The sequence below is a fragment of the Ricinus communis genome, chromosome 4 (assembly GCF_019578655.1).
Source record: "Ricinus communis isolate WT05 ecotype wild-type chromosome 4, ASM1957865v1, whole genome shotgun sequence".
In the NCBI taxonomy this organism is placed as follows: Eukaryota; Viridiplantae; Streptophyta; class Magnoliopsida; order Malpighiales; family Euphorbiaceae; genus Ricinus; species Ricinus communis.
Window position 1 is genome coordinate 21,628,980 of NC_063259.1, and position 11,469 is coordinate 21,640,448.

At 31.8% G+C, this 11,469-nt stretch overlaps 1 protein-coding gene across 1 annotated transcript; it reads right to left on the minus strand.

Moving 5' to 3' along the window:
- Positions 1 to 860: 860 nt before the first annotated feature.
- Positions 861 to 2,449, minus strand: LOC8265539 (secoisolariciresinol dehydrogenase). The gene is made up of 2 exons (XM_015721766.3): positions 2,185 to 2,449; positions 861 to 1,928 (listed from the first exon to the last, which is right to left on the minus strand). Exons 1-2 carry the CDS (start codon positions 2,220 to 2,222, stop codon positions 1,154 to 1,156), a joined length of 813 nt encoding a protein of 270 aa, XP_015577252.2. The 5' UTR covers positions 2,223 to 2,449; the 3' UTR covers positions 861 to 1,153.
- Between the last annotated feature and the right edge of the window lie 9,020 nt (positions 2,450 to 11,469).

The following is an 11,469-nucleotide window of genomic DNA, read 5'->3' on the forward strand; positions in this document are numbered from 1 at the left end:
ATGCTTCTCCAATTCTTGATGTTCTTCTTCAGATGATTTCCTGCCTTCAGCTCCAATACGTATCAGAGATAGACACCACACAGAAAGAAGTGCTAAGGCAGTCCGTGGAGCCATGGATGCTATATATAAGCCCTTTGTAGCTTTGTTAAAAGATTTTGCAGCAATAAAAATCCAACATATATTATATATAAACATCAAATATATTCTAAACGTATGTTGTTAAAAAAATAGGAAACAAAAAAGCTATGAATATCTTGATAAAAATAAATAGAAAAGATAATTCTTATGAATTAATGAAGCTGAAAAAGAAAAATGTTATTGTAATAATAAATAAATAAAAATAGAAGATGAGAAGAAAAGAAAAGAAAAATAATAGTCAAGATTTATTATCTAAAGTTGGATTTGGGTTTGGATTAAGTTAATAGTTTGGTTAAATAATTTGATAACTAGGATAATAACTTGTTAATTTTTTAAACTACGTATTAATCTAACATTAGATGCTTTAGACATATAATTATTCTGTAAATTAAACTATTAAATTTTAGATAAGTGACTAATCTGCTACTCAATTTGAAGTTAAATGACTGTAATGAAATTAAAAAAAAAGATATATATAATCAAAATAAAATTTAGTACTAAAATTAAGTGACTATTAATATAATAATTATCTCAATATAAATTAATATAGAAAATGCATCTTTACTTGTTTCTCGATTATTATTTACTTTCTCTAATATTATTTTCTCTATGATATGAGTTTGCTAGAAGAATAAGAAAACGTAAAAGTGGAACGTATATAGATATTCCATTGCTCGTCAGGGGTTGATGAAACCACTAAATGAAAAGACAGACACATTGAATGCAGGAAATCATATATATATTACTTTCTAAATACAGATAGATGGATTGAGATTTTGCTTATCTCTTCACTAGGCCGTGATTTTTGTGTGTGTACATATCTAGATTTAATCTAGAGCATACCGGTTAGGACTTTTGCAGGTGGTAAATACAAGTAGTAAAATATTGTATCAAGAGTTTTAACACAGCTACATATCTAAGGTTTGAACTCGAGACCTTAGTTAAATTAGAAGAGAGACCATTAACATCTCGTCTAGGAGAAACATATCATCTAGAAGAAACAATAGCATGTGATTTAAAACCTTGAAAACAAGCCAAAAGCAGGATTAATAGTGGTAAAACCACCATCTAGTGCTAGATTATGTCCACTGACAAACTTGGATTCATCACTTGCTAAATAAATAGCAGCTTCAGCTACATCTTCTTGTTTCAGTTTGACCCCTTCAAGATTTGAATACACACCAGAACGTCCATCCTCCTCCTCCTCAAATAACTTCATAGACAATGGGGTTTCAATGAAGTAAGGAGATAAGTAGTTTACTCTGATCCCAAACCGTCCAAGCTCGGCAGCTGCATTCCTTGCTAGACCTACTATTCCATGTTTCGCAATGGTGTATGAATGAGAAGCAACACCACCTACGCTGGAACAAACACTGCCAAGAGTGATTATGCTACCTTGTCGAGCAGGAATCATCACCCGAGCAGCGTGTTTGGTGCCTAGAAAAGGTCCTATCAAGTTCACTCTGAGAGCTCTCTCAACGTCAGCTAAGTCATTGTCGACGATGCTAGGCTTGCGGGGCTCACCAGTGGCTGCATTGTTCACCATTATATCGAGCTTACCAAAGATGGAAACTGCAGTGTCGACTGCATTTTTAACGTCTGATTCTACAGATACATCGCAGTGAACGAACATGGCTACGTCTTGTCCATGATCCTTTGCTACTGATTGACCTAAATCATCTTGAATATCAGCGATTACCACTTTGGCCCCGTGTTTACAAAAGCTTCTGGCAATGCACTCGCCAATGGACGTAGCTGCCCCAGTGATCAGTGCCACCTTACCTTCTAGTCTACGCCATTTTTCATAATTGAATCAATCACACAATAGATTGGCTGGTTAATAATTTTGTTTAAAAACTAAGAAAACTTCCAATCATTTTAAAAATCATATGCAAAAGGGGATCAACGTAAATTTAAGTTATCTAAATATAAAAATGATACAAAGAAAATCACAATTTCTGAATTAAAAAAAAGTTGAATTTTCTAAGCAGGATGAAAAAAAAAATATGGGAAATATATATAATAATGATATTTTTGTGGACGTACCTTCTAGCAGCAGGTGGAAGAAGCAAATTGGTTGCCATGCTTAGAGAATTGAGAGAGTAGTTAACAATTAGCACAAATTTCTCCTTTTTATAGACAGTATATGGATGTCAGCCATGCAAGAAAAGTCATCCATGGTACCACCATGCCTTCCACAATTTTAACTTGATTATTTAAAATTTGGCAACTAATTATAAAGGTAAAAATAAAGTATATTTTATTTTATAAATACATATTACTGCTAAATTTATTTTCAAGGAATAAACTATGAATGTTTTTTTTTTTAATTTATTTTCTTGAATGTTTTTAATTTATTTTCTATGCTCTTATCTGGATATTATTTTCTTTATTTTTAAGGAACAAAAATATATATTCTTTTGTTGGTCCATAATTTATTGCGGTAGTTAGGACATTAAAACTGTTTCCACTGCTTGATAAAACAGCTCATTGAAATCTGCAAATTAAATGTTTTGGAAGTTAAATATCAGTTTTAAAAGCCATGTGCAATTAATTTCTTTTTTAAAAAAAAAGCCATGTGCAAGAATTTGTTTATGTGAAAGGGATGGGGGCATTGTATATGATCTTTCTTGCATCCATATCATCTTTTTTATTTTTCTTTTTGATAAATGTATCATTTTATTAATGAATGGACAATGAAAAATTTAATAGACAGAGCCAATTATTTCCAGATTAATAGATCCATCCAAAATTTCAATCTAGACTTTGAGTATTAAATAAAAAAAAAGCTTAGTAGGAAATACATCAGAATAGAAAATACAAGAAAAACAGCACAAAGTGTAAAAATAAAATATGAAAAATACTTATACATATGAAAATACAAAAAGAAACCGGATAGCACAATCGATTATTGCAGCCAAGCAACAAAATCTAAAGATCTTGAGCTTTCCTACTTAGCAAGCGCATCTGCCATGTGAATGTTGTCTCGTCTTGTATGCATGAAGGAGATGTTGAACAGAACAAGAATGTTCTCGATGGAACTAAAAAAGATCATGTAACCTCCAAGGTCTTGAATCATCAGATTTATTAACCCAAGTAATTGCATTCAAAGAATCATACTCAACTAAGAGATTATTGAAATGTAAATGAAGCATATCCAATGTTAATTGTAAAGCTTTCCTGATTACATATAATTTAGCATCATTAGAGTCAAGAATATCACAAGGACTAGAGAACTATTGTGATATAGAGAACTATTGTGATATAGAGAAAACCCTAAAAAGAGGGAATTTAGAGAGAAACAGATTTTTGTTATTAATGACTAAATTAACAAATGTACAAATTGAGAAATATATATATATACAACAATAATAGCCTTTATAATATTGACACATGTCCCTTAGTAATCTTTATGTCTAACAGCCTCTCTCAAACTTAGGTAGAAAGATTTTCTACTCTAAGTTTGTATTTAACAATAATAGCCTTTACAGTATTGACACCTATCCCTTAGTAATCCTTATGTCTAACAACCCCCCGTTAAACTTAGGGTAGAAAGATTTTCTACTCTAAGTTTGTATCTAACAATATTGAAAGTATTACTGGACACAGCCTTAGTAAAAATATCAACTAATTAAGCAGATGCTGGTACATGTCTGACGTCAATTTCTTTGTTGCTAACCTTATAAAGAATGAAATAAAGATCAATTTTTATGTGTTTTGATCTTGCATGAAGAACCGGATTTGCTGAAAGAAGTTCAGTAAGTAAACTCTTAATCCAAGTAACTTCAGCTACCACATTAGCAAGACTTCGATACTCAGCCTGTGTGCTAGAGTGAGACATAGTGGTTTGCTTCTTAGATTACTAAGAAATAATATTAGAATCAAGAAAAACACAATGATCACTCGCCTATCATCAGGATCTAAAGCCCAATCAACATCACAATAACTCACTAAAGACACATTTGATGACTTTTTCATATGCAAATCATAGTATAGAGTACCCTGAAGATACCGCAGAATTCTTTTGACAACTTGCCAATGATGTTCAGATGGATTTTGAATGAATTGGCAAACCTTATTTACACTGAATTAAATTTCTGGCCTAGTAATGGTGGCAGTTTGAAGCGCACCAACAATGATTTGATAGAGCTGACTATCATCAACTGGTGTACCTCCATAGGCACTAAGCTTTAAGCCACTAGTCATTGGAGTAGAAAGACTCTTACGATTGAGCATCTTAGTTTTTTGTAGAAGATCTGTGAGATATTTAGTTTGAGACAGATGAAATCCTTCAGATGTTGAAGTGACCTCGATACCTAGAAAAAAATTTAAGCTCTTCCAAGTCCTTTAGAGAAAAGGCATGATTTAGCTACTGAACAAGAGCATCCAAGTCTGCTGCATTACTACGAGTCAAAAGTATGTCATCCACATAGACTAGAATATAAGTTATGTGCTCAGAAGTGATTCAAATAAAAAGAGACTAAACAGACTTGCTAAACTAAATCCTAGATGAAGTAAGGCATTATGAAGCTTGTCAAATCAAGCCCTGGGGGCTTGCTTTAAGCCATAGAGGACTTTTTGCAACTTATAGACATAGTTAGGAAATTGCTCACTTATAAAACCTTGAGGCTGCTCCATATAAACTTCATGAAGAATGCCATTGAGGAATGCCTTATTGACATCTAACTGTCGAACAGGCCAAGAATGATAAACAACAAGAGTAAGAACAATTCTGATCGTGGCTAGCTTAAAAACAGGGCTAAAGATTTTAGAATAGTTAAACTCGACTTGATGATGAAACCCTTTAGCAACTACCGTGCTTTGTACTTAGAAATAGACTCATCAGGATTTCTTTTGACTTGGAAGACCCATTTACAACCTACAAGTTGTTTGTTTGAAGGAAGAGGAATTGGTGACCAGGTTTGGTTCTTGAAAAGTGCTTCATACTCTTCAGACATTGCATTCCTCTAATGATTATGTCTAAGAGCAACAACAACACTAGTAGGAGTAGAAATAGAAGCAATATACACCTTAGGTTTATGAATACAAGCCTTAGCTTTAGTAATCATGCCATGTGTATTAACTGGAGGTAGAAGGTCAAGAAAAGCTAATGGAGCAACAATTGGAGTAGGCAATAAACTTATAGAATCATGAACAACTGGAGAATATCTATTTGAATTATGAGTAATAGTAGTAGAAGAAGAAATATAATGAGCATTGTCAATAAAAATAAACTTATCTAAAGAACACATTGACTGATCAGCAGAAGGGTTAAGAAAGGAATTAATGAGAGGAGGAGAAGCATTGGGCAAAGTAAATGTAGACAAAGAAGGAAAGAAAGGTAGAACAGAAGAAGAAGCATAAGCAAATGGAAAGATGGACTCATCAAAATACACATCTCTGGAGATTTATAACTTAGTATTTGGAGCTAGACATTTGTAACCTTTGTGGTTTATGCTACAACCTAGAAAGGTACACTGAATACTTTTGTATTGAAGCTTGTGATGATTATATGGTCTAATATTATTATAACAAGCTAAACCAAAGACTCTAAGAAAATTATAATTTAGTTTAATATTAAATAACATTTTTGAAGGAGATTTGTCTCGAGTCAAGAAAGAAGGAAGCTTGTTAGTGAGATAAACAATAGTTCTAGAAGCTTCAACCCAATATTTTTGAGGCATATAAACTTGAGACGACAAAGAAAGGCCATGTCCAACAATGTTCTATGTTTGCATTCAGCCAAACCATTTTGAGCTTGAGTATGAGGACATAAGACTTTATGAGTAATATCATTAGTGTCTAAAAAGGGTTTGAACAATTTGAATTCACCTCTGTAATTAAATTGAAAGGCATTGATTTTGCAGTCAAGTTGTAATTCAAGCATTGTTTTAAATTGATAAAAAAAACATGAAAGACATATGATTTATTTCTAGGTAAAAATATCCAAGTGAATTTAGAGAAAAAATCAATAAAGGAAATATAATAAAAGTAACCATTGCTAGATTGAATAGGAGTAGGACCCCATAGGTCAAAATGAATGAGCTTAAGAGGTTTAGTACATATCGTGTGAGATCTGAGTTGGAACCTCATGGGTAAGGATAAGGTAATGGAATTGATAGAGAAATTCATAAACCTAGGTGGGATAGGAGAATTGATAAAGGGAATAGAGATGATGATAGAGATCATACTGAGAAAATAAAGCAGCTTCATAAAAGTCAAAATATGAAGAAAAAAATATGCCTAGATACTTTATTCTATGGATAAAGTATCTAATTGATAGAGGAAGTATCGTACTAAAAGCATAAGACGAAGCAATAAGTCTAGTTGGCTTAAGTCGCTAGTGATTGTAAGCTAGGTGCCCTTAAATGACAGGAGTCTAACGGAAGCATCCAATCAACCAGGAATCCCACCTTTCAGATTCTACATCTGCCAATTTCTTCATTAGTTCGCTAACACTCATCTACGTGATCCACAAAATTCAAGTGGATCCAAAAAGTGGAATTTCAAGAAATAATCACTCTGGTCGAAAGAAAGCTTTGTTTTTCCTTTGCTACGATGACCGACCTACACTTAAAGGCTTCTATTAGTTTGAACGATGTCTTACTGGGGGACTCTCCTTTTTTCTGCTTTATGCTTCTTCTTGCTCTATGCAGGATCGTCAAACCAACGCCCTAATTAGTCATGGTCGTAAGCATGAAGGGCTTAATTACATGAAGATTCAAAGCTGGAATCTTCCTACTCTTGTTAGTTGGGGTAGAGCATACTATCTTGTTAACCCCATTAAAGAGAACATTCAAGGATACATTGAGTCTCTTGGATTTCACGTCATAACATCTATACTCGGATTGACGAGTCATCTACTTAAAAGGACCCTCCCTGCAGTGTGCCTCTCTTTGAATTATTCGTTCATGCAATATTTATTGAATACAAAGAACCAAATTCATTTCGACCCCGTCGTAGTTCTCAATCATTTCGTGGCATCGGGCGTGGCCTATTCTAGATATCTCCTCTTTCCAATTCTTCGAGAGTTATGGGCCATTCTACCAATCCTTTTGGGGCCTGATAGTATATTTTTCAACTTGTTACCTATTCTCCAATCAGTCAATAGTCTATTTGAACTCCTAATGGAATGCAAAGATTTGATACCTTGTTTTGTACTAAGATATTTATAGTTAGAACTTGATCGAGAGAGCAATTGACTCCAAAATATAAAGTAACAAGACCATAATGGACTATGAACCAACAAAAAAAATGCCTTTGAGCTCTTGTTCGAGTTCTTCCTTGATGACTGGAAGGGGAGACAAAAGTATCAAATGCCACTTGCCTTGCCTTTGTCCAAGCACTGTTGGAGCCTGACAAATATCAAAGCCACTTTGCTGAGGTGAACATAAAGGAGCCTTGTATGCCCAGTATTCGGCTGTTGTCACCTTCACTAACGACGACCTCATGCTGAAAACAATTAAACACAATCGTCCTAACTATGTGATTGGGGTCAAATGTCCGGTTAGGATATGTAGGGAAGAAGCTCCTAGCATATTTCAGGATGAATTTCGTTTTATATTCCAGTCCTGCAACAGCCTACGTGACTTGGAATGACGTACCTAAAAGAAGCCAAAGATTCCTATTCCATGATCAGATAGTAGCACTTAAAGTGGATATGCTTTCTTTTTATCTTGCGACCTACTATTGAATAAGGTTCCTGGCGAATGGTCTTCTATTTTTCATTGGGGTGAGGAAAAAGTAGTCTATGGATTTTACCAAAACAATAGGATTTACAAAATAATGAATCAAGTTCATTGATATTTGGAGAGAGATTGCATGCATTTAGAACTGTCTTTACAACTAAAAGAGAGGGATGGCCAAGTCTATTATGCTATAAAGCAAACAGATCTCTAGACTTGTTAGATCTAGTTGACAAACAAGATATATGATTGTTGGAACCACTAATAACAGAATTAATAGGAGATACAATAGTAGAAAAATAAGTATTTAGTATAGAAGATAAATGTGAACCAACAAGAATCTAAGAAGAATAGGAGTTAGTGACTAGGTGGAGTTGCAATGAGTCAAAAACATACAAGCCATATTTAACTGTTCCTCGTAGCAGCACAACTTTAGTTTCCAGATCCTTCACAAAGCATGAATGAGGATAAAATTTGAAGAATACAAGATTATTTTGAGCAAATTTGGACAAACTTATAAGATTATTTGTTATAAAGGGAACATGGAACAATTGTTTAAGAACTAAAGATTTGGAATAAAGAGATGAAAGAAAGCTAGATTGACCAATATGTTAAATTGATAAACCTATTCCGTCACTAATGTGCATATGCTCTATACCTCTATATATAATGTTATGCATCAGAAGTAATATGATTTCAGGCTCCTGAATCAAGGTACTAATTATTATCAGTAATACCAGAAGCCGAGGAACCAGGAGAGAACGAAATTGGTGAAAAACCCCCAACACCATGAAAACTAAAAGATTGAATAAGATATGCGAAGCAAAACTTTGAAAATGAGCTAGTGGAGAACCCCCAACACTATCATTCTTACCAGATTGTGCATCGTCAGTAGAATTAAACTTTATCGATGTAGAATTGAGATTAAAAAAAAAAAAATAACGGTGAAAACCATATCCACGAATCGCAGAAACAACTTGTTTTTTCCATATCAAGTAATTTTTTGCTATCAAGTAAATTTTTAAAACTTATAAAATATGTTTACTTTTTATTTTCTTTTTGGGTAATATTTTAAATTTAAAGAGTAAATTTGGAATAAATGAAGTAACAACTTTTTATGTAAAGGAAAATATAGAAAAACATGTTAAAACTTGTTTTCAAAAAAACTTTCAAAGTTTAGATATAATTTTAAAAATATAAAAACTTTTATATTTTTATTTTAAAAATAAAGTACAAGTAAAAATTTTATTTTTTTATTTACATTTGAAAAGTTTTCCAGAAAAATGACAGTTTTCTATAAGTAAACACACTTCAAGTGACTCTCTAATTCTTTCTTATTTTTTAAAACTTTTGAAGAGTCACATTCTCTCTCCTTTAATTTAAGGAGGGAGAAAATAACGCTAACGCTTACACATTCACTCTCCTTTTTCTTTATTAATAAAAAATTAAATAGTGAGTTAAGTAGAGAGCATTGTTGGATACACGCATTAATCCAAAACGTGTTAAAAACACTTTTTTCTGAAATAATATTATTAAATTATCATTTAATAAATTATTATATAAATAAATAGCTAATAACTATTATTCTTGTTAGATACTAAAGTTAAACTATATCAAAAGTGAGTATTTTATTTATATTAATTTCTAAGATTTAAAATTTTTAGACATGTATATTTAATTTTTGATATATAAAATTTTTATTTTAACATGTATACTTACTTTTAACACATGGAATTCAAGCTTATATGTAATTTTATAGTTTTTTTCTATTAATTTATTGATCCATAAGTTATATTTCTAATTAAACATTGACTCTAATCTTAAAAAATAGTATATTAATAATATTTTAATATTATATTAATTAATAAATAGTTTTCTAATCAAATAATGATACTAAGTATATCCTAAAAAATAGCATATTAATTATATTTTAATATTATATTAACTAATAAATTAGTTTTATAATTAGATAATAAATTGTATTTATTAACTTGTATTTATTAACTTAATTTTAGAATTAAAATAACGACTGCGAGTGTATAATTTAGGATAGATTGAAAAGAAAAGAAAGGGATTATATTTTGGGATGGAGAAAGTGGTTTCTTATCCTTGATACTAGGGCTGAGCATAGATGGTCCAATGCGGTTATCTATAAATCACCAGTACCATACCAAACCTCGATTCTTTTAAAATTGAAGGTAGCAATACCGTACCAAATATAAAAGGATCCGTATCGTATTGTACCAATTTTTACGGTTAAATACAGTTCGGTTCGGTGCTATTTTTGGTTCTGAAACATTTTAAAAATACAATTTTAATCTCATCTTTAATCAAATATATTTAGAGAAAATATGATTACTAACCTAAAGAAAGTAGCATGAAAATCTGAATTAGAATTGCAATCACATTCTTGAACAACCTGTTTTGCAATGCAGTCATTTGCAAATATAATAATTCATTCAATGTTCAAATACAAACCATTAAAATATTTGTTACTGCTCGCATAAAAATATTTTGCAGATGACAATCATTAAAACAAATAAATTTACAAACTTTATGTAGCACTAAAATACAAGTCCAAAACATTATAAGAGCTCTAAAGAATACAAACTGCAATTTAGAATAACAATATAACAACTCCAAATCCGAAAAAGAACATCAGCTCCACAAGAGAAGAACATTAACAACACGAGTACTCACCCCAAAAACTGTAAAAGGAAAAAAAAAGAAGCAAATCAACTAATAAAATGAACCATAGTTTTTTAATAACTTAATTTTAACTAAAATTAAATTAACATACTATATACACTATACACAAAATTAGCAAAGGAATTGTTATTACCTCCCCTGAAAATTAGCACTCCACATTTAATCTTGGCATAAGAGACTCACCAATATCAGGATTTTGAATAATTTCTACAATAAAAGTAAAAAGTTACATCAATAAAATTTAACAGCATCAACAATAAATAAACATATGTAAGAAGTAAAGAAATATTACCTAACTCTATGCTTTCAATCTCCTCTAGTGATTCTTCTAGTTGGATAGATTTAGTTGAACTTCTAAGCCGATCTTGACAACAAATGAGTACCTCCACTGTTATAGGAAGTAAAGAACTTCTATATTAATTAGAGTTCGTCCTCCAGTACTAAATGCAAATTCAGATGCTACTATTGAAGATTGGATAGCCAATACATCGCGTGCAATCTTGGATAAGATAGGATACCATACTGAATTCACATTCCACCATGCTAAGATATCGAAATCAATGGTGAATTTTTCTGCAAATTCTTTGAAGTACCTATCTAACTCATATTTCTTAGACAAATTCTGTTGCGCTTCTTCCTCTAGAAAGAAGTCATCAATCTCTTCTTATGTTTTCGCATCACTTGACCCACACTTACTATCATATGCAGATTTCTCTGAGCTCCCTATAATCTCACCCATATATAATTGATCTTCAAATATCTTGTATTCATCCACCATCAACTTGATTTTCACCATAATGAATAGTGTATTTAGCTTTCAAGTACTTTAATTTGCACCTAGGATCCAAAACAATAGCCACAAATAACATAACATTCATTTTATCTAAAGAACCCCAATATTTGTTAAATTTAGCTCGCATTTCAATGGTCATTTCAC